Source organism: Crocodylus siamensis, chromosome 1 (assembly GCF_052110815.1).
Source record: "Crocodylus siamensis isolate JL-2025a chromosome 1, ASM5211081v1, whole genome shotgun sequence".
Taxonomy (NCBI): Eukaryota; Metazoa; Chordata; order Crocodylia; family Crocodylidae; genus Crocodylus; species Crocodylus siamensis.
In genome coordinates, this window is record NC_143395.1 from 377112311 (window position 1) to 377137077 (window position 24767).

General features: G+C 40.0%; 1 protein-coding gene across 4 annotated transcripts in view; it reads right to left on the bottom strand.

The window, feature by feature from the left end:
- The window catches only part of FRY (FRY microtubule binding protein), a 447808-nt gene that overhangs the window by 38556 nt on the left and 384485 nt on the right, over positions 1-24767 (bottom strand). For all 4 annotated transcript variants that reach the window (XM_090027939.1, XM_090027923.1, XM_090027916.1 and 1 more), the window contains 8 exons: positions 19293-19433; positions 16672-16851; positions 15234-15395; positions 14693-14767; positions 13373-13543; positions 5934-6134; positions 5248-5409; positions 1059-1222 (listed from right to left, as the gene is read on the bottom strand). In XM_090027939.1, the coding sequence (XP_089884065.1) occupies positions 1059-1222; positions 5248-5409; positions 5934-6134; positions 13373-13543; positions 14693-14767; positions 15234-15395; positions 16672-16851; positions 19293-19433 (1256 nt within the window). The remainder of the gene's footprint in view (positions 1-1058; positions 1223-5247; positions 5410-5933; positions 6135-13372; positions 13544-14692; positions 14768-15233; positions 15396-16671; positions 16852-19292; positions 19434-24767) is intronic.

A 24767-nucleotide genomic window follows, 5' to 3' on the forward strand; every position in this document is an offset into this window, starting at 1 on the left:
ATCTTAGGGCTGTGCGAAGCTTCAGTCTGTGATTCGATTTGGCAGAGATATGGCCCAATTCGGTGTCTGAATCTCTGAATCCAAATTGAATCAGAGGACCCTTTAAACTCTCTGAATTGTATCAGAACCCTCTGAATTGATTCAGAGAGATTCAGAAAGATTTGGAGATTCGGACATAGAGACCACTTTAAATGTTTTTTCTACATACATCTAGGTAGCAGGGGCTCATGAGTGCTGTGATGCTGGGGCGCATAGAATATCCCACAGGAGTGCAGGGGGCTCGCCAGTGCGCTTGGCAGCAAACCCGGAAATGGACCAGAAGCAGTTCTGGTCCACTTCCGGTTCTGCCAGGGAAAGTGCTGGGGGGTCCCCCAACACCTCACCCGGCTCAATGACTGGTGCCTTCTGGGTTTGAAGGGGGCACCTGGGGACCCCTGTGGCCAATCACTGAGCTGGGGAGGTGCAGAGGGTCCCTGCAGCACGCTCCCCAGCAAATCAGGAAGTCGACTGGAAGTACTTCTGGTCCATTTCTGGGTTTGCCACTGAACACGTAGAGGCCCCCCGCACACCTGTGGGATGCTCCATGCACCCCAGCATCACAGTGTTCACAAGCTGTGCCTGCTACCTCAAGGTATGTAGAAAAAACTTTAAAAGTTTTTTCTATGTCCAAATCGCTGATTCTCCGAATCCACATCGAATCTTCAGATTCAGATTCAGCCTAATCAAATCAGGGACAGCGATCCAAATCAACGAACTGAATCACTGTCCCTGATCAAATACGGCCTGCTTTGCACACCCCTAATAAATCTCATTCAATTTCTGCTATAAAGGATGTTTTGCTTCAGTTTTTAGAGTTTTAGTAAATATAGTTGAGCAGAAAGATGTTATGAAGTTTTTTTCAACAGTCATGAACTCAAGGGAACTTTAACACAGCTCTGGCCAAAATAGCTAGTAGGGTTATATACTTTATGAAGGCATGTTAAAAAAATGCAATCCTTGTCTATATCTTTGATCTGTGCAGTAGAGGATCTTCATGTACTCCAACAATATGCAAGCACCTGGCAAGAGCAAATTGCTCTAGTCTGTTGCCTTTTTCTTCAGTTTCTATTATATCCAGGCTAAGGCTATCACTGCATTCAAATGCCACTGGGAGTTCATTTGTAGAGCCAGAAAGGTCATCTTCATGTACAGCAGTATCCTCCTCTTCATGTGCAGCTTCAGCCTGAGAGAGAATTTAAACAGCAATCATGTCTCAGATGTAACAGTACATTTAGAAGGGATTTCAGCTAATAAGCAGAAAAGTTTATATATAGAAAGATATTTAACAACATTTGTTAAGTAGTGAAACTATAAAGTGACAATAGTTATCATTGATGACTAAAATTAAGATATTCTTGTTCAGAAATATTGTGTACATTTGTACAATCCATTCTCTTTATCAAGATATTTTAAAGAAACTTGCTTGTTCCCATCAAGTTATTTCTACCAGATTTCAACATATTTGGCAGGGCAATAGGAAAGTATTTTATCAGAAAAGGAACAGGGTTCCTGTTATTGTCTAACGATTATCGCCATTTATCATTTTCAGTGTCCAAGAGAGTGCTAGAATCTTTTCGGAATATATTTCAAGAACAGACCCTGCCTGAAAGACCATATGCCAGTTTTGGTAATGAAGAATAATAATCAGTATGTTTTTCATTCAAAGGGATTCCAAAGTACTTTACAAAATTAATATAGGGATTACACTTTCACTGTTTAGAAAGACAAAAGCCTTTTTTTGTCTTTTGAACCTTTTATGCTTAGAATAAAATCATCTCTCTCAGTGATCCCAGTCCAGATCCAAGCCCCTTGCATTCTCCTGACACTTTCTTCCCATCCCAGTCTAACATTAGTTTGAACAAGATCAGTTCAGTTACAGTCCTCTTTACTTTTCCTGCTCTTCTGCATCCACACTGGGGTATTTACAAATCAGCATCTGTTGGGCATCTTAATATCACACTGGGCTTATCCACACAAGATGTTGACTAGTTTAGGCTACTGCGCAGTAGCATCACTGAAAGGCATTCGCCAGCACTACTGCTCAGTAACTTCAGTCACTGTGCATTTATTTAGTACTTGCTTGTACTAAATATATTATGCCTACCTAACCAGATTTCCTTCTGGTTAGGGGTGGTCCCATAATGCATTATATAACTGATTTGGAGGAACACATTATATGGGATTTGAAGACAATAGCTGTCTTTTCACAACAGACTTTCTCAGTTCTTATTGTAAATTCAGGATGACACAAATTCTGCTTTTTCTCAGCATTCCTATCAGAAAGGACAGGAGAAAGTGCCATCAGGGCCCAGCTATGGTGGGCTTAGTTGTTTGTTTTTTTTATAAACAAAAAAGAAAAGGCAAGGTTTTGGGCCCAGGCCAGAAGAAATCAGCTCAAGAATCAATTTTTTTAAAAGTAGAAATGAACAACCAAAAGAAAATTAGATGTTGCTCTCAAGTATTGCACAGTTTATGCACTGTATGCTTTCCTCTGATGAAATAACTGGCCTTTGCCACATTCAGATATAGGGTATTACACTAGATGGACCATTAATTTGATTGTGAAAATATCAGCATGCTTGCTGGAAAGGAGTGGCTTCAAGCTGGATTGGGAGAATGGAGAAAGGAAAAAAGAAGTAACAAGAGACAAAAGAAAGGAGAGGTGTAAAGAGGCAATAGACTATAAAGAGTTAAGTTTAGATCAGCTTTCAAAATCTGAAGGGCTTAAATACTAACAATAGGAGCTTTGGAAATAAATGTTACAGAGATTTGAATTTCTGAACTGTTTAGCTTCCCCCATTATGGCCTTCTGGCCTTCTAATTTCTTAGTGTTGTACTGACTGTTCAAATCATTGCTTTTAATGAGAAAGAGAAAGGCATTTCATTTTTTTCCAAAATTGTGCCATCTTGTTGTTTCTTTAATACTAGCTCTACCTTTTGTGCCTCACAAACTACTTTTTGGGTCTTTCAGAGTTATTAAGAATCTTTAAAGGGAACCATGGACTCAGAAAAAGCTTCCATTCTTGTTACTAATCCCACTGTTTGTTGCTCAGAACAATGCAACAAATGACAACTGAGACTGGAAGATTCCACATCTTTACTTGCTTGTGAAATGCCTAGCCTACTTCTTACAGGGTGCATCTACATATGCAATTAATATGATGTGATAAACAGGTGCAGCTTGTGCCGGAGTCAGCTGCTCCTGGGTGCAGTGTCTACACATGTGCCCTGGGACAACAGCAGTTTAAGCCAGGGCAGAGTAGCCCTAGCAGTAGGTTCAGGGGTTCAGCCCTGGGCTCCAGGTGGTGGCGTCAGGCAGCAGAGTGGCTGGTGGGGACATAAGAGTGCTAAAGTGTGCAGTCATGCAGCAGGCAGTTGCTGCACTTAGCAGTACCCTCTCATGCTCCAGCCAGCCCCCGCCACCATCTACACTTGTGTTTCATTGCCCTTAATTACTCTGCTGTAAGTGTAATTAATATTGGCTTACATGTAGACATTGATACTTTATGGCAGAGCTAACTGTTCAACTTTGCAGTAAAGCGCATGTGTAGATACACCCACAGAGTACCAAAAAGTAACAACTCCTCTGTGTTGCTGATCTTTCAGGACTCCTGAGAAAAATACAGACAGAGGAAATGGGGAAGAGGAACTTTGTATTTACTAGGTTAGTCTGACACTTGCAGTTGAACATCTCTCAACTAAACATTAGAAGAATTATTTTGTTTGTATGCAGTTAAATATCAAACTTCCCATGTAAACAGGCATTTTAGCTCTGTTTATATGTTGACCCTAGATTGTTTTGAAACTATGCTGTACACTGGTAGCAAGAAACTTGTTAAAAAGCATTAAGAAAGCTTTTCAAATAAAGCTTGTCAAATGCCACTATTATCTTGTGTTTCCAAGTCTCCTTCAGTTTGGTTATGTGCTTCATAAACGTTAAACCTGTTTCAGGACTAGTCTATTCTGTGCATTAGTTCAACAGTTTACCTGTGTTTTTTTCCTTCTCCTCCTCTTTTTTTTTTTTTTACAATATGAATGCCTTCAACCTTGTTTCAGACATGAGGACTGATGAATTACATGGATTTTCATAGTGCTAGTTTAAAAAAACAAATAATCAGACCAACATGAAGCAAGTGATATTTATGAATAGTGGTCAAATACTCTGAATTTATAAATCAATAATTATTAATAGGATTCTAAAAACATACAGTGACACTGGCATCAGGCAGTCTGTAGTCATATTCTACAAAAGAAGCTCTTTGACTATATCTAGTTGGAATAAGACCAATGCCAGCACAATTCAACTCCATTTATTTACTTCTCTTGCCTCACTTATGCTCCTATTTTGTAGGATATTCGCAACTCAGCCACAACAAGGAAAGCCTGGCAACTCCATTGTGTCATAATGCTACAACAAAAATATTGAAATAACTGGAGACTATATGTATTACTTATTTTTCTCCCTTTTCTTTTCTAGCATGTGTGCATGTGTTTATGAATGTGCGAGAAAGAGAGGGAGGGAGGAAGAAGAACTCAGAAAGTCATAAATGGAAGAAGAGCCTAAAAGAAAAAATAAACCCTGCTAGAAACATTGATAAGGAAGATTGGCTAAAAAACTATATAGAACCAAACTCTTGTCTCGGGTGTGGTTGGCTTTAGAGAGCTACACAGAATTGGTTTTTACCCCTTTTTGTCTAAATGAAGCTTAATACTACAATTGGGCATTTAATATTCAGGCAGTATGCTAAAAAGCAAGAATGAAGTTCAATGAATACAACTGTACAAAAGTTTCCCACATTCAAAAAAGTCTCAGAGTACATGCATACACCCACACCCTAGTTAGCGTATTGCCCTTTAAAATCAGTATGAAGAACATGAGAAGTATTCTTTAAGCACTGCAACTTCAGACTCATACATTTATCTTGCCATTAGTCAGAGGCATTCTTGCTGTATGTAAAATACTTGATTTAAAATCCTCCTTCACTAAAATCAAATCAATTTACTAGAAAGAGACCAATGTAAAAATAAAGTGTATCTGTCACACAGGAATGTGTGAATACATACATTAGAAACCCACAATAAACAAAGGGAGATAGAGGGAATCTAATCATCCAGGCAATGAAATTCCCTCATGGAATTTTAAAAACAACAGCAAAAAGTTAATATAAGAGGAACTGTAATAAAAAAAATTACCAAAACCCCCTTCACCTTAGAGACTTCAGACACTTGGAGATTGTTCATATCAGGCAAAGAGACTTCAAAGTTAGATGTTCTCATGTTAAAATGAGGAGGGTCTGCTGAGGTTGTATCGCATGACGTAGACAGTGAGTCTATGTGATTTGTATCCTCAGAGGGAGAAAGAGTTATGATCTGTTAAAAAAACACAAAAAAAAGAAGTATGAAGCAACTCTGCCACACGGTTTTTTTCTATACACAAGATATGAACATTGGGTTAATGTCATCTTTGTACTACTGTTTAGTATCTTGTGTACTTATTCATCTTATAATATTTTAAATGCTTTCCTTTAAATCGTTTTAAGCATCCCAGTAACAAATACTTAAAAATCTAATGCTGCTCACAAAAATGGAACCTTGCTACATTTTCTAAATTTTGCATACCCAAAGAATTTCACATCAGCCACTTACACAAATCTGGGATACAATAGCTCACTGAAAAAGTGCTACTTATCAGATTTGACGTTTCCTGTGTTTAGAACTTGAATCAAACTTTTTTTTACATTTGCAACTGAAGGCAAAGCAAACAGCAAGGAGGCATTCAGAAACCTGAAACTTGTTCTGCAGTTCCAGCTGACCAGGTTCCATGTAGGCAAGAGAAATGTAAAAAGTCAGTTTATTAAAAAGTGCTATTTATAATCTATAATTGAACAACTTACAAGGTCTGAGTGTTCCAAGATTTGGCTTGTTGTTAGGTCCTCCTCCTCTGATGACTCATCAGAGTCCTCATGGTTCATTTTATTTAGACTGGGTGTACTTCCTGAGAGCTGGCTTTCCTCCAGAAGCTGCATATCACACTTGTCCAGACTATCTAGAGAACGTCTGCGCACTCCCCAGTTGAAATTGTCCATACTCTCACCCTGAAACCATACACAGATTAGTTTGCTTTCCTTGTCATCATATTAGTGGTTTGGAAAGTAATTTTATAATTTGTTCTAATTTAACAGAAGAATTGTTTTGACAGGCTATATAGTACAATTCCAATATGAATGCAATTTTAAGCAACAAAGTATGCTGGAACTTTTGACATTTTTTAAGATTTCATCTGGAAGTAAGAGCATAAGCATGGAAATGAAAGTTAAATGGGTATTCATTATTTGAATATTAAGTATTTTTTCATGCTTTAACTAGTTAAAAAAATACTTTTATATTTTCATAAGCATGTCTATGTAAATCTCAGTATCAATGAAACAGTGGTAGGCTAGATAAAAAAAATAAAAGCAACCTGAAAAGATTTTTCCCATGTTATTTTAAAACATTAGGAACAAAAATTTGTTATATCTTTATAGCAATATTTCCATAGCAAACCATATGTTAAAGATTTTAGAGTCTCTGTATTACATATATGAACACAATAATGAAAAGCAGAGTTAAAGTATATTTGAATGCAGCTCTTAAGACAGCATGCATAACGCAATAGCTAAAGCAGCACAGCTTTTTTACTTTTATTTTAGGTCTAAGACTGATTGTTTTCCCCCAACAGTAAGAGGACTAGTTTGGAATTAGATTCCACTTTTTAAAAGGACACAGGCAGCTTGGAAATCCAGTTTCTGTCTGAACATCCAATACTTACTTTAGGTTCTGATCCTATACACAATTATATAAACATGAGTTAATTTTAAGCGTTATGCATAATTATTTTCAGAACTGGGAAAACTTGCAAATGAAAGGAATTAAAACTATTTTCCATTATTTACTTTATGCATTACCAGTGCTTTGCAGATAGACCATTTCACTAATCTGTGATCAAGTTAGGGGCTGTTCCTGTCAACGCTTAAACATAAGCATAACTTAATTTCTTTGCGCAGGCCCTCTGGAATGACAAGGGCCTTCCACAAGTACAAGTGTCCACCCATGTAAACCCAATGGAAGGCCCCAAGACTACATACTTTTCACCCTTACTTAAAAGGCCCTTATAACACATCAACATGAAAAAAATTATAGAGGAGAATTATTTTTTACAGTTCACAAATTTCATTTTAAATCAGTACTCTAGAAGAAAAAAAAAATCCTAAAAAAATTAGGTGTTACAGATGAAGCATTTTATAGGAACCAATTAGGCTGCATCCATGCAGAATAAAACCCTACATAATAGGCCTTTTTTCATCAAGCTAGTTAAGCAACTTTAGGCAAAGAAATAGTCCCATTGAGTTTTATACCACTGCTTTACTAAAAAGAGGTCAAGAAGTGTATAAGCAGCAATGAATTCAGGTGGCAAACTTATTTTAAATCAATCATTACATCATTTTGGATCTATGCTTTTTAATGAAAAGAAATTTAACAGATCAATGCTGAGCAGAAAAGCTCCGCACAGCAAAGTGAACTAGCCCTTCAGGACTGAAGACAGAGGAAAATAAAAACAAGGAAGGATGTATACAGCTCTAGTAGCTATGTCAAGTGAAAAATTTGGTTGATCCTCTGGAGTCAACAGCAAACTGACAATGAAGCCAGGGAGTTAGATACAGTGTTAGAAGAATATTTTAATTTTCATATTTGGAGTTAGGATCCAGAGGTCATCATTAGAAAAGAAGAGAAACCACATTCAATGAGTAAGAAAGTTTGTCTCCTGGAATTGTAAAAAACTATTTTAGATTTTTCTACTATTTGTATATTTTAGTTAATTGCTTTTCATCCCAACATGAAAGCCACAAGCAACTGCATCAGTGGAACATCTCCACAAGACACCAGTTGTCTCTCAGAAAATACACTGGTTTCATGCTTGTTCTCATGATGCCAAATGCTAGTCAAATTTCTACTGGTTTTACTTGGCAGCTGGTACAACAGAAGTTTGACAGTAATTTTTTCTGGTGCTAATCCTCCTTGAAATTGCTCAAGGAAGAAAGACTGGGGCAAAAGGATGAGAAATAAAATGGAAGGCAATGCATGGTAAATGTAATAAGCAAAAAGTGGGGAAGACAGAGTGAAAGGAAATACAACAAAGGAAAAGAAACTATAGATGCATGAGAGGAGGATAGCAGAAAAGGTGAAATATTCATAAAGTAACTGGGAGGGCCTGATCTTGTCAATAAATACAAACTGGCACTGAATTCAGTGAGTAGCTGGCATATGTATAATATGGCAGGATTTCTGCATCATAAAAAAAAAATTGTTGAAAAAAAACAATCAAAATTATCAAGGGAGAAGGATTGCTATGAGAGGCTATTCTTCTCTACTTGCAGTTAAAGAGAATTCACCTATACTGTAAAGATACTAGTAATGAACACAAGTCATTCCAATGAAAATCAGCCATTTCAACCCCTAAAACATGGCAAGATGTTACAGGAGACCCTAACAATCATAATTATTTAGTAGTTGGGTTAGATCCGCTCTGCATGCACTCTAACCATGACTACAATGTATACTGAAATTGGGACTTCTGTGTTTAAATAAAAGGGAACAGAACCCCCAGGACTCTTTACCAGGAGGATCAATGTTGTCTCCCCAACAAGCTCACAGGAATCACACTAACCTTATTCAGACAAGAATTCACTTTGCTTGGTTGACAAGTTATAACTAACTTTAAATACAAATAGCATGGTACCTAAACATAAATGTTGTGCATTTAAACTAGCTATGCCCTAGTAATCTGAGAATATACAGAATTTCAATATGCTTTTGTCTGGAGCATAAGGTTTTTGGGACAGAGGCCATTTTTTATTTGTTTCTACAGCACCTAGCCCAGTGTGGCTGTTACTAGAAACAGACAGGCAACATTGTTGCTGCTGTTTGCTATCTTGTACTAAGTTCTTGTGTTGTTTCAATTTTTTACATGAAGTTGAAAGGTTACAGATTTAGGCCCCAATCCTGCAAAAAAAGCACACCTTACCTCATAGGCTGTGTGAAATTTTGCCAGCTGTTTCGTTATGATGGTGTTTTGACTTGTTTCGAGTTCAAAACAACAAAATTGAAACAAAATGAAAGGCTTCAAAACAGCCTCAAAATGAAATGAGGGAGTCCAAACATTTTGAAACTTTTGAAATGTTCTGAATTTTGAAGCTGAAGCTGTGCTTGCTTGCAGGGAAACAGAAAGTAAGGAGAGGGAGGGGGAAGTGGGGGGAAGGGCTGCTCTGACATTGACTATGTAGCTGGGCAGTGACTGTGATCCTTCCCTGAGGTCCCTTCCAATCCCAGTGCTCTGGGGTCCCAGCACTGGTGAGGGTGTGCCTTAGCACATACACGAAGTCACAGGTCACGAGTTTTGCTTGTCAACAGCTTGAGGTGCAGTTTCCCAGAAACCTCTTCACCTATCTCCTTGAAACCTGGCAGGCTTCATGGCCTCATAACATGCTACCATGCCAGCTGTTTTCACCCTCCTGTGCCTTCACACTTACAAGTAACACGAGTTTTGCTTTCAAGAATTTGAGATGCAGTTTCCCAGAAACCGCTGCACCTATCTCCTTGAAACTTGACAGGCTTTGTGGCCTCAGCTTTGTGTTTTCGTTTGAATCAGGAAAGAAACGATAAAGTTATAGGCAGTTTCATGATTCCCCATTACAGCCTATGGGAGAAACATCGAAACGTGTCAAAACAGCAAAACAGTTTTGACAAAATGAAATGGAACGGTGTTTCAAAATGAAATGAAACTCTGTCCCTTCAAAACGGCAAAACAGAAGTCGAAATGAAATGGTGCTGTTTCACACAGCCCTATTAATTTGACTCTTACAACTTGTTTTATTGCAATAAATTTGATTGACAGGTCATGTGAGCAGTTAAGCATGAATAGTTTTACAGTATTATAGAAATACAAAGCCAGCAAAATTGTTTTTCATTTAGGGAGAAATTTGGACTATTGAAGGACATAACAGAGGCTGCATATTTCAGTTTTACTAGCATACTAATAGGAACAAAGGTACCACATGAACTTCAGTGTGGAAATTAAGAATGGTCAGTTACTTAACACTGAACAAATGCTACAACTTTGTTGTATTTTATTATATTCTTAATGAGACATTAATTTTAAGTTTTTTAGTTTCTGTGTTCTAGTTGTGTACTGAAATTATTTAGAAAGACAACTGGTTATTTTGTAAAACATAAAATAAAAAGTGAGTGAATTTTGCCTAAAATCAATTAGTTTTTTGAAAAAGTTATTTTAAAAACACAAAAAATCACATTCATATAAAAATTCAACCCAAATTAATTTAATGATTTAAAAATCAATCTTTCTAGCTGTCTGAAGTATTTCTAGAGTAGGCCAGCAAAAGAAACACTCTACTTCACATTCTTTCGCTCCCCTCCCCCCAACTCGCTCTCTCCAAAAGAGAAAAAAAAGCTGTGATATTCTTTTATATAAACATTTGCAATAATGCATAGCATCTACTAGCACATCTGAGTTCAAATAACTTTATCTTACCTGAAGTTCCTGGATAGCAGATATAATAGATAGAAAAACAAATAAAAAAGTCTATTTAAAATTACTGTATTAAAGATTCCATAGACTTAAAACATTTGTCCTACAATAGTAAATAATGCCATCAGATAATCTACTGTCCTACCTTGAATTTTAAAAAAATATTGTATCATGTGTTTTGACCTCTTTATTAAATAGCAAACATTCACATCTTGTGACCTGGGAATGATGCACTCAGTATCGACCTGTTCATATTGTAAGTGTTTCCAAAATAGATGCTTGCGTTTGTGCCACTCTGAGCTTCCCAACACTGTTTTATTCATATTTATGCATATCAAATTCAGACCTGATGCCAGTGGTATGATGAAGTCATAGAGAAATGACCTTGCACAGCAGGGCTGAATTTTTTCAAAATGTTAGATTTACAGTATGTCAAAAGAGTGGAAAGTTTAGTAACAGAACATACATTAGATTGTTCAGTGATGCTGCCATCGTTCAAATGATTTCCAGGGATTAATTTAGTCTGGGTTAGATTTTGGCCTACAAAGTCTGAGGTATGAGGCTTTTCATATAGTGTTTGAGGTTTTTGTTAAATGTATTTTTAGTTTTCATTCTATGTAAAAACAGAGAAGTTGGATACTTGCTCCAAGGGCACCAAAATATAGGTTTAAAATTAAAGATTAAGAAAGAGAAAGCTCTATCATCAGCAGTTCAATTCTGGGAAAGCCAAAACATATAAATCTGCAGTGGAGATTACTCCCAGAAAGGAGGAACTAGTCACTCCAGGAAATTTATTCTCCATTTCTACCTGACTCCATAACTGTTACATATTTGGTATGGTCAGTGGTAAGGTCATTGAAAGTCTTCCCTATGATGAGGCCTAACTCAGTAATAGGAATTAATCTGTTTTAGAGTATTAACTTTTTAAATTACAATGAATTACCACTACAAGGTATGTTGCACACCTCAACCAAGCATGATTGGCTGGTTTTATGTTACAGCCATTTACCCCATTCTTGTATTTGATATTACCTAATTTAGCCTCAGTCCTGAAATTAAACATATTGTCAAATCTTTTCAGAATCAGGGCCTAAATTCTGGGACAGGGATGAGCCTGTGCCAGGTTTAAGGAGCACCAATCTAGTTGAAGGCCTTCTAATCTTGATTAATGCTACTACTCCTGCATAGTAGTAAGAGGTTGCTAGTTGGTTTGCTGTCTTGTATACCTTTTAAATCTTGGCTCTGGCTAAATACTGAACCTTTCTTCTACCATCTGATTTTAGTAGCTGAAGGGAAGAAATAATTCCCTTAATTTTCAGCCAGTGAATAAGGAGTAATCCTGTTTGCATGATTCTTGTGCTATTTTATCATTCTGATAATTGATCCAACAAAATCAACATCCAAATAGGGTTATAAAATAGGGTTATAAATTATGACTATATTGTAAATGAATATATAACAACCGCAACCATTTTTTAAAGACAAAAGGAAATTACTGTTATAATTATCTGGTGTGTGAAAGTTTCCCCAAACAGCTCTGTCCACATACTTCAACCCTTGCAAATCAAAACCCTTGCTTTTCCAGTTGAGGGACCACTTTGGGTAGAGGCTGCCAATCATAACAACAACATTCTGACGTGGAGAGTATGACAAAACAACCAGCTTGGAAAATAGGGAAGGAGAGAGGCCTCATGAAATCTCTCTTCTATCTCATCAGTGGAAAGAAAAGTTTGCAGATATATCATCTGACTACTCCTAGTAATGGGAATGTTGGACTGCCTCTCTGCTCCTAGTAATGACCAGTGGTGGGGGTGCAGGTGAACTCTGCTGCACACATTTCTTCTCAAGGCTAAGAGTGATGTCTGAGCAAATTCATATCCAATCTGCATCTCCACTGTGGCAAGACAGACCTGCTGAGCTATCAGGTTGGTCAAAGGTTTGCATTTTAAATGCACGTACCTGGATTTTTAACAATGTGAGATATCTCACATTGGATATGAACTTCTTGTTCATTTCTGTCCAACTTAAGAACTATTCACCATTGATACAGACTTGTTTAACAGTTTAACGATTTTAAAAAATTCCACAGCCCAACAACTCTGTCCCTCAACTGTATGATGCACACTTAATTGCATTTCCTTTGTAGCAGTTGTAATTAAAGATTAACTGACAGACTTCACCTGCCAAGACCTGATGTCAGGCCCTCAGGGTTCTGTTTTACTCCTGCAAGACCGGATGAAATCATTAACACCTAAAGAGAGGAGAGGCTGTCTACCTTTAAGTGTTGGTGATTTCATTAACTGTTGTGGGAGTAGACAGAACCTAAGAATTGGAATTCAAGTTTTGGGAGGTTATTGAAGAAGGAACTAATTTTAAAACAATTTTGTTTTATGGTCTAATATTTAAAGTCTACACATGTATTATATTAATGATTTGTGATCTTCAGCCACTTTAAAATTAGAGAAACTTGATATCTGTATTGTTGCTAAAGCTTCAGCTTTGCCTTTCAGTAATAATTTTGCATCATATCTTGAAGTGGAGTCAGAGAGGAAGGGCGTGGTAACTCACTAAAAATGTTATGCTACTGCAATAACAGTATCTGACAATTATAAATAACCCAACTAAAGATTGAGTTTACAGTCATAGTTATTTTTGTTTTAAAGAGTTCATTATTTAGTGGTAAGAATGTCAAATTATATTTTACCCAGAGAAACGTTTAAGCAAAGCCATTTCAGAGAGAGTATACCATACCTCCCCATCTTCCAGTTCAACATCAAGGAAATCGAAGTCCCTAAAGACTCTGAACTGTTGTTCACTGTTTGAATCATCCATGTTCTCTTGTTCTCTTGTTCCGTCTTCTGAGGACACCAAGCTTGTCTGGTGCTCAATCAGATCCAAATCACCACACGAAGAAAAAATAACCTGCAATTCAAAGGATTTCTCTTTTGAGAAACTGTTCCCTCTGGTTGTTTCTTAGTAAAAGCTGTAATTGGTTATTCAGAAGACTCTGTTTCCAGTACACACCTAATTCCTTCAGCTGATATTTTTAGAACGCTCTTTTATTATTTATGTTGGACAGGTGCCTTCAGATTAAACTTGAACAAAGACGTAACTTCACACTGCAGGAACGTGTCCAAGAAAATAACTGCTACCTCCTAATGGTTACAGACTGATGTTGCCTAAATGTTTATATACATTTATGGGAATGATATTCAAACATCTCAGTGCAGAGGAGATTGTTGAGGGGATAAGTTAATACTTTTACCAGAAAACTTCTAGTTAAATATGCTTAAGACCGTGGAGAGAGTAGCAAAAAAACAAACCAAACCAAAACAAAAACAGACTAATTTGTGCAGCAGTAGCTTTTCCTTTCTTACCAGAAAGTAACTGTAACTGTAGATTAGAGAAAAACTATTTGTTTTATGGCACCAGTTTTACTCAAACTAAGAATCTGTCTACACTAGCAAGATTTAAATATTAATTTCCTATCAAAAAGCATTCAAGGTTTGTACATTTCTATAAATATTTAATCATTATTTTAAGATGATAAATACAAATCTTTCCTTTGAAATAAAAAAACCTCTCTAAATAAAAAAAAAATGGAATGGTCTTTTGAACATTTACTACATGAGACAATATTCATTCCCTCAAAGACTAATATTGGAATAATTATCTAATAAAGAAATCAGGGCCCTAAACCTCATTTCCCCCCTGTAATTTTATTTAGTGCTGTTGGAAAGAGTTAGCTTAGAAGTCCTGGAAACCCAAATCTTCCATCCATAGAACAGGTCTAACTTTCACAGCCATAGCGTCACTGTCCCAACAAATTCTTTGCAACCCTATTCTCAAGGAATTGCATATGGAAGTGAGGGGTTACTCACACTACAGCTCATTCAGTTGCTGTCTTTTCTACTGAGAATTTACCAGTTAATGTTACCTTTGATGGTGATTGTGTTACATGGAACAATAAATCAGCTCAGCGATTCTGGGAAATAACACCCTTTGCATTTATAATTAATGACACACAAAAAATCCATGACAATAAGAAGTGGTCAATATGCCAAGACTTACTGAAGGGTTTTTACTCAGCCCTACTTCCTGGCCACAGAGAGAAAGGACATGTACCAGCTTTTCTTTTGTTCTTTTCTAAAAGGAAAAGAAAAGGGTTTAGTAGTAGTATCATTTCCTTATCTATCCATCCTCCTGAAGAGAGTACCCAAAGAGGCTAATAATTCTAAATGAGGAAACACTGGTGAACAGTTTAATTGTAAAGACATTATTTTCTTCTATAGAGAGCTGATCTAAAAATGTATAAAAAGCAGCATCCAATTTTTTTGGTACTTAAAAATTAAAGCCAAGCTTGTGAATTCTATTCTAAGTGGAACTATTCACTGGAGTACATTTAATGACATGCACAGGCACAAGACTGGTGCCTTTCTCATTTTAAATTTGATATGTTAAAAAGAGCAACAAATATATACATTCTGTATATATATCTTTTTATTTTACTCAAGCTGGTAGTTAACAAAAGCCAACAGTGCAATATTATTCTGTATTCAGGAGCACGGCTTTGGGATTTTTTTTCATAACCAGAGCTGGAAGAGAAGTCTACCTGAGAGTACTGAGGCCTTTTCCAGCTCACAGGAACAAGGACGTTGGAATTAGAACCTGATGAGGTTGATGAAGCGCTTCGAGTGACAGCCATTGCCCTGGGTTTACCATCTCGTCCAGAAGAACTCTGAAGTTCATCATATCGTCTCCCAATTATTGGAGTCTTAAGTAAGAGAGAACTAAATTACATTCCATACGAGAATGTTAATGAGCTTATAAATGCACCCCTTTAACACAGGGGTAGGCAACCCCTGGCAGAGGTGCCACAGCATGGCACACACAGGCATTTTGTTTGGCACGCAGACCTTGGGGCAGATAGTGGGGAAGGGACCAGGGCCAGGGCTGTGCGGCCACAAGGATCAGGCCCCTTGTGGCTCCCCACACTGTCTGCCTCTGGCACGCCAACATTGTACAAGTCAAAGTTGCAGATGTTTTTGGTACTCTGCCCAAAATTCTTGCTGACCCTTGCTTTAGCAATTGATGCACTCTGAAGGCAGGCAAATTTTTGTGTGCCAATCTTTTTGTTCTCCTTTGTTTGCAAACACTATGTAAGTTTCTACATGTATATTTCTTCCAAAATTTGTTCTTAACTTATCTTTCTCATGCCTGTCCCCCCACCTATAATATGTGAGCAGTCATAAGCAACTGAAAAGCTAGTCTGCAGCAGAAGAAATGAAGAAAACAAATGTTAAGTACACTTACTTAAACTTTGGATTTCTCACAGCTGTTGTTTTACAGGTTTGTCCTGACCCCACTCCAGCAGAACATTTAAGCACATACTGAAATGTTTGACTAGATTAGGGGTGGTGGTCAGTACCTTGTAGAACTGAGGTCATAAACCATGAGAAAAATAGTGATTTCCTTTTATGGTAGGATTTTTTTAAAACTTTATTTCTCAGTAGCTATTGCAAGAAAAACCCTCCAATCATGCAAACACTTGCTTAACTCCAGTCAGGCAAGTGGCCCCTTAAAACCAATGGGACTACTCAGTTGTATAACATTAAGATGGTGTTTCACTGTCTGTAGGCTCAAGGTGCAAATCTGCTGTCAAAGGATATGTTTACAGTGTAACAAACTTAGATAACATATTTTTGTACTTTTTAATTAATTATACTTAAATTAAGTCATGTACTAGCGCTGCCAACTGTAATACAGGCACAAAAATGCATTATATCTATTTTTCCTTATACTTAAGGAACGATTAGGTTGGATACGACTGGACTATTAAAATAAATTCTAGGAATTCCAGATGGAGACATCCCAAATGGATTATTAAAGTTTAATTTTGGACCTAAACTAAAGCTTTTAATATGATGTTTTTGTGCGATTATCTCTGCTTTCATACTTCCTTAACTCTCATAGAATTAAAACCTGTCTACTAGACAACAGAGGAAAGTTATGGTTTTAAGTAGCTTAAGTTCATTAATTGTAGGCACCACCTCTGAAATATCAAAATGAAACTCCAAAGTTTTCCCTGGTAGTTCCTTGGATGCACTGGTCCACACTCGATGTATTTCCATTTTTGAAAGATCACTGTGTTGATAGGAAGGTAAAACCAGGCTGGCAGAGCGAGAAACAACCAACTTCAAGATATTTAAGGCTTCCCTCCAGTGAACGCTCTGGAAACATAGGATATTTACAAAAACAATTTGAAGTAAGAATTCACATACATTAAAATCATATAATAGCCAGTTTATTATATGCATTAAACACTTCATACATTTTGCTATTCAATCCACTTCTAGTTCTAGTGATGATGCTTGCAGAACAAAAATACTATGCTAAAAGGAATGAACATTTATATGAATAACTTCCACAGTTCAACACAAAGAATAAAGACTGCAATCAACTCTTATACTATGGAGCATGAATTAACTACTAGCCAGGTCAGGAAGATATATTCTCCAAGGTGTAAGAGTGTATTTATTTGAAATTAGATGCATTATTATTATTATTGGTTGTGGACAGCAAAGATATTCACATGGTACAGCACAATCAAAATGTGAATTCTTTCACTTGAAGTACCTTACTTTTATGCCCCTGGTCTCAGCTGTAGTGAAAGAGAGAGGTATACAGGATCAGATGTTGTATATCAGGGTGGTCATTTCCCAGGGGTGAATCTACAAAAGAGCCTAGGACTTAATTCCCACTTTAGGGATCTACAACAATTACTCAAGTCTAAGATGAGGTTTTATTCTACCTAAGCTGCCCCTCCCCATGTAGTCTCTGCTTCCCTGCCTGCCCCTATCCCTCCCCTTTTACCTTTGCTTTGTGCCAACAGGCTCCATCCATGCTACAGCCTGGGACACTGAGCACAGCCCCAGCCCAGCCCTGTAGCAGTGGCACACCGTGTCTACAGCTTCTATGGAGGCTGTGCTCGGGTCATGTTCAGTGTCCCAGGCTAGAATGGGAATGGAGCCTGCCAGCATGGAGCAGAGGCTGGGTGAGGAGGGGAGCAGTGGCTGCAAGGGGGTGGGGGGGGCAGACACACAAAGTGGGCAAACTGCTTGAACTCTCCACACTTGCTGGCACTGCTACAGCGGTGGGAGTTATGAATCAAAGACAACCCTTCAACAATTAGATTCTATATGTGGAAAATTATAACAAATTCATATGTTTTCCATGTATAGAATCTAATTATTTGGGGGCCATTTTAAATTCAGGGTTGTTTTACATTCGAGTAAATACAGTCATTTTAAAATCACCTCAAAATCCCTACCTAACCTTAGAGGTTCCTAAGGCTATGTCTACATAGTAAGCTTACCATGCCTGGTAGCTGTTTTGGTCTATTAGGCTGCCTAAATTGGCATCAGCATAGTTTAATACATGCAGCATTTCAGCAGTCTTATTAGCACTGCTGAGTGACAACGCCAATTAACCAACCCATAGCATCACACAGACATGGACACACCAATTCTGGCTTAGGAGGCAGACCACATAGAACAGGCATTAGGGAGCTGTAGGCAAGCTTGCTTGCATGCATGCTAGGCCTCTAAAGCAGACAACATCTTTATTCTTTAAGAGACTAAGTTTCCATTAGTAGTGTCCCCCAGTGCCTAAATTTCTCTCTCTGGTATATGCAGAACTGCCAAAGCCTTGACAGCGTGGAGCTGCTCAGGGCCTGTCTTATACCTATGTCATAGCAGGATTTAAAAACCAGGATCCCTGCCACCTGAGGATCCCTGTCAAAACCCTGAGGCCGAATCCATTAGGTGTGTTCTGAGTACATCTACCCCCAAACAAAATGTGTGTATAAGTGGCTTATGCCTTACAACTGAATTTTTAAGTACTTAACTGGGACATGAGAAACTCAGGCTCAAATTCCCACTCTGCTTGATTGTAAGCCAAGACTGCAACCTGAGACCCACATCCTGATTGAGGGCCCTTGCCACTAAGCTACAGAGGCCCTTTATTTGACCCAATATCCATTTATATTTAAATTATATTTATATTTAAATGAATATCCATTTATGCAATATGGAACAACTTCAATAGCAAGGATTAACACCCAACCCAGAACACCAGTAACCAGACAGAGGAAGGAGAAGAGCTGCTTTTTACTTCAGACAGGAGTGATTTCAAGCCAGGTCTCACAGGTGACTGCCCTGCTAGGAATCAGGGCACTTGCGACATCACAAACTTGTTATGCGTTAAGGGTTGGCTTGGCTTAGATGGCTAAGTCCAAGAGAAGGCTTATGGTTGTATTGAAGATAGGTAAGTGTTTTTTTCCTCCAGCCTAGGGTTAACAACTCTCTTTGAGAAATGGGGTTTAAAACCCATGCTTCTCCTGGCATTTCTTACTACTTAATTTAGGCAGATTCCTAAATGTGTTGTCTTCAGTGACTCCCATTCTTAGGTATCTTACTCTTCCCATGCATTTTATAGTGAGCCTAAGCTTGAGGTTGTGAATTCCAATAGGTGTCGGGGTGACTAAAAGTTACATGTGGCAATGCTGCCCCTCAGCCCCTTGGTGAATTAAGTTTCTACATGGAGGCTTTATAGATCACAAGACTTATTGTTCCATACACACCTTAATATTTTAAGAAGATATAGTATATACCTGCACATATTTTTCAATGGTCTTTAGAACCTCCATGTTAAACTGTTTAACGGGAATGGCTGATAAGTCCACATAGCTAAGAAGACTGTAGATCATCTGCAAGAGGGACTGTTGCATGCTGGGAAGGCCTTTCTCCAGTAGCTATGAAAAAGCAAGTGAAAAATAATTAGACATTGCGAGATTGTTTTTCAAAAATAACAGCACCAAATCAGTTATACATAAATATAATTTGCATAGTTCAAAAGCAATTTCAGAATGTCTTATTACAATAAGTAGTTATGATATTACCAAGAAGATGAACTACAGAAAATAAATTACAGTCTTGGGCTAACTGTATGTTTTATTAATGAAACATGAAGCTTCTTGTCTTTCCACTATTTCTATTCCAAGCTCTCCAGAAAGCTTAGTCAAGAACTGAGTAATCTGGTACCTGTAAAACTCAGAATTGAATTAGAAGAAAAAATAAATAACATTAGCAGACTAGCTTTTTATTTCTTTTTTGCTGGAAGCCTGGGGAAATGAGAGGAGGCACAGATGGAAGGAATTCAATCACTATAATATAGGCAAAAAACTGTATTTACCCAAATAAACTACTTAGCTAAAGGTGTAGGGCATCGGCAACCACAGAAGCACACATTCTTTAGGCATAGAGGTGGAATATCTGGTTTCTGTTATGGTAGGAGATGATAAGATGATACAGAGATGAACTTGAATGAAAGCTCCAAACTTTGAAATATTTGGAGCGAGGGATCTCAACTTTACAAATGTCATTGTGCTTAACTTTACATGTGTGACTAACTCCATTGACTTCCTGGATTAGAACAGTGGTCACCAACCAGTTGATTGTGATTGACTGGTTGATCGGAGAGCCTCTGATAGTTGATCTCAGTCTGGGAGGCTCAGCCTAAGAGCCCCACAGACTGATATCGGCCCAACCCCCCCCAGACTGATATCAACTGTCAGAGGCTCTACGATCAGGAGTGGCGAGATGCAGATGGGGAGCGGCGGGACACATATGGCTGGGCTGAGCCGTGACCCCTGCCACTGGGGCTGGGCTGGGGGGAGTGGGATGATCCCCCTCAGCACCCCTTGCCCCTAGGTGAGTTGGGCCCCAACTGGGCCGGGCCAGGGGAGGGTTTGAGCCTGGGCGGCTCATCCAGGTTTGTGGTGGAGCTCCTGCGGCTGCATGTACTCTGGCAGAGGCTCGGGGGGCACGTGCCTCCCCAATCTGTGCGTGGGGCAAGCCACTGCACACTGGGCTTTGTGCCTTGAGCTCTGCTGCAGATGCCTTGCCCTGGGCTTTTGCCCCAAGCCCCCCTGATCTTTGCATGGGGCAAGGTGGCTGCCATTGTGCATGGCTGTAGTGGGGCTTAAGGCACAAAGCCAAATGCGCAGTGGCAGCAGCCTTGCCCCGCACACAAATCTGGGGGGCATGGGCCCCCCAGGCCTCCGCCTGCCCCACTCCCACTCAGCCCACCCCACTCCCACTCAGCAGCAGGAGCCCCCTCATGTGCCTGGATGAGTCACCCCGGCTCTGAACTTTCCCCGGCCCAGCCTGGCTGGGGCCCCACCCACCCTTGCCCCTGCCCCACTCCCTCCCTCACCTCAGGGGCCTTGATCTGCCCCTCTCCCCCATAGGTGGATTAATGAACAGGTGGACTCCAGGATCCTCATCAGCAGGGAAGTGAAAGCCTCAGTTTTAACTCGGTGCCCATTTTTGGCGCCACGTTTAAAACTGCGGCTTTCACATTTGCTTCCCTGGGAACTGGAACTGGGGTCCCATGACCAATGGGGCTGGAGAGAGACAGGGCAGGATGGGGTTGGGTTGGGAGAGCCATGTGCATGAGGGAGTGGGGTGGGCAGGGGGGTGCCACATCTGGGAAGGGGCCAAGCCAGGCTGGGAGAGCTGTGCCTCACCTGGCGGGGACGGGTGGAGGAGTTGGGGCCGGGCCAGGAGTGCTGCGCTGTGCCTTTGCAGGCAGTGGCACTGGGAGGGCCTTGGGGGCTCTAGCCTAGGGCTGTGCGAAAAAGCACCATTTTGTTTTGATTTCCATTTAGCTGCTTCTAAGGGACAGTGTTTCTTTTTGCTGTTTTGAAGCACTGTTCTGTTTTGTTTTGTCAAAACTGTTTCACTGTTTTGATGCTTTTCAATGCATTTCAATTTTTGCCCATAGGCTATAATGGGGCATCATGAAAATGCCTATATCGTTGTCATTTCTTGCCTGATTTGGATGAAAATTGCAGGGCTAGTAGCTCATTCTGAGGGCACGAAGCCTGCCAGGTTTCAAGGAGATGGGTGCAGGAATTTGTGTGAAACTGTACCTCAAACTGTTCAAAGCAAAACTATTATCACTTGCTGGCAGTGGCAGCCTACTGTTATCCCGCATGCAGATTCCGGGGCCTGCTCCCACCGGGAAGGGTCTGGCACAGCCCTGCAGTCCTCCTGGGGGGCATGAGCCCCCAGATCTGCTTGTGGGATGACAGCAGGCTGCCACTGCCAGCTGGGGCCAGAGCCAGCACTGGGTTCTTCCCAGCGCTCAATGTGGGCTGTGCTGAGCCGACGTGGGTGCTGGCATTGGCCCCAGCCAGCAGTGACAGCCTGCTGTCATCCACATGCTCTGCAGCCAGTGAGTGCTGAGCTTTTTTTTTTTAAAAAAAAAGTCTGATGCTTACTGCCTCTGGCAGTGGAAATTAGGGCCTCTGGGTGCTCATGGCAGAGCCCCCCTGCACAGCAGAGGGTAGCAGGGATCGCCCCCCACCTGGCATCCATACAGCAGTTGTCCCATCACGCAGGTGCAGTGCGGCTCGGCAGGGTGCTGCATACCGTCTGGGAGCTGTGGTGGTTCCACCTGTGAGCCGGAGCTCCTGGTTTGATTCCTCAGCTCTCTAATCATTCCCCCAGCTCTTCCCAGGGGGAACAGCCCCTGGATCTGTGTGTAGGGTTTCAGCGGCCTGCTGCTACCAGCTGGGGAAATAGCCCATCCCCAGCTGGCAGCGGCAAGCAACCTGCTGTCATCCCACATCATCCGGGGGCCCACACTCCCTGGAAAGAGCAGGGGAAACTGATCAGAGAGCTGGGGAATTGAATTGGGAACTAGGGGAATAGTCAGGTCCTTGAACATTCCCCCAGCTCCTGGTTCGATTCGCCAGCTCTCTGATCTAACGTATGAGCCACACAATTGTGCCTCCTGCCATGTCACATGTGCATGGCAGGAGGTGTGGTTGTGGGATACTGCATTAGATCCAATCAAGCCTTATTCCTGGTGTAGGGAGAGCCTGACCCTGATCTTCCCCTGCATCAACAAGAAAAAAGCACCCACAGCTAAGACCCAGAGTACTACAGAGGATGGGGTTCTCGGTTCAGGCTGCAGGTTTTGGGTCCAGATAGGACCAAGAGGCCCATGTGTGTCTGGGGGTTTCATGCACCCCTGAGCCTTGGGGATCATGGCAGCTATGATCCTCAGGGCTTGGGGGTTTCATGCTTGGCATGGTGCACTCCTGTGGCTGGGAGCCCTGTCAGCTGATGGGGCTCCCAGCTGCACATTCAAAATAAAGCTTGACTGCAGCCAGCTAGAAAGTTAGTACACATTTTCAAGGTCTTAACTTTATAGCTGGTTGGAACTTTTTATTGTGAGATAGCTACTTTGTATGTGTAGCTGATCTCAAGGTAGCTGAGCAATTAACCAGTTAATTGTGTGATACCTGTAATGTGTAGAGGGGACCTTAAGGTTTTTTTTGGTGGTTATTACATACATGAAGAATTTATTGCTTGATAGTCTTCTGTAATCAATGTCTTCCCTTCTTGATCACTGCTGGGTAATACCCCCTACCTGTGAAATCTTGAGACAGTCCAAAACTGCTCCTGGAAACTCTAGGAATATAGGAATAAAACCCAACCTTCAGCACAGACTACCAGAAGAGTTCTATCAAAGTTACAGGAATACTCCAGCAATCAAGAGCATTAAGATAACAGGTCAATGCAACAGTTCAGTGGTGGCCAACTTATGGCTTACAGGTTGGATCCAGCCCCCAAAGTGACTGGACCCGACCTGTAGCATGGGGCATCATGGCAAGCAGCTCAGCCCAGCACCTCCCCTTCCCTACACTGCACAATGCTGATGATTGCCTCCCTGCTCTCTTCCTCTCCTCTCTTCTCCGCTATGGTAGGTGCTGGGTACCATCTCCATCCTTTTCTCCCTCTCTCTTCCGTTACTCAGGTGCTTTTTACCAGAAATAAGCCTTTTTTTTCCTCCCTCCCCTCCCTCTGATATTGGCAGCAATCTTCCCACCCTTTCCACCTCCCCACTCCTATCCGAGGCGGTGGTGGCCCACAGTGCAGCTGCTTGCAAACATTCAGTCTGCCACTTTTAAAGGTTGAGCTCCGCCGCAGTAGATGAATAAGTATCATGCAGTTATGTGTTTAAGTTTCCATTTACAGAAAAATTAAAGTGGCTACAAATTGTATTCTGGTAATTTATTTGACTACCTAGGTAGGTTAAATAAGGAGAAAGCTGCTGACAGAAAGCTTTCAGGTTAGAAATTTCTCATTCAGTTGGATAGTTTCTTTTTTCACTAATGAATAGGAAGTAACAAGCTTGTATTCAGACCTAGGGGGGATAAGGATAAGCATAAGAAAGTTTTAATTATGATTACAGCTGAATAATAGATAGAAATAAAAGCCCCCTTTCCTCCTACCCAATATAAAGTAAGAACATTGTAATTTAAATAATTATTTGGCAACCATCCAGGTAACAGATGAAGAATGAAATATACTTTGCAAATCTTTCTCAGAAGAGGTTCTCATATTTTTTTTGTAGAAGGAACTTAGATTCTTCCTTAGTAATTAGTTTCCTACATGCCCAGTGTGAACTTTATCAAAAGAACATCAGATTGGAACCCTTTTGGGTTCATGAATCCACATCTTTACCACTACAAACAACCACATCAAATAATCTCATAAAATGATGAAGGTGATCTTAAAACTAGTTAGGAATTTTTACCCACTCATTTTATTCATACTTTGCCTCAGTCTTCAATAAAAGGTGAAGACATAACTGAGGTTATTGGTGGCATGACACATGGCAATGAGGACACTAATACACCATTTCTGAGAAGGAAACAAAACTTGGACTGCTTGTTGTTACAAAATCTTAGTCTCGGTAATCTCTGTTCTATAACAGCGCAGGAACGGCACATAAAATGGAAAATCTAGCATGGATCTTCACTGAATACATCAACTCAGGGATAGTACCCTACAGCTGAAAAATAGAAAATGTAATGTCTTCAAAATGGAGGTGGAGGGAAGTGATCCAAGCATCTGCAGAAGTGTTTGTTTGACTTCAATAGTAGGTGTGGGTTAGAGCAGATACTGAAGGAAAGTATATTTAAAGGTATGGAAGGACATGGAAAATGGGGTGAAACAAAATATGGGTTTATCTGGGGACAATACCATCAGACTAATTCTGTTGTCTTCTA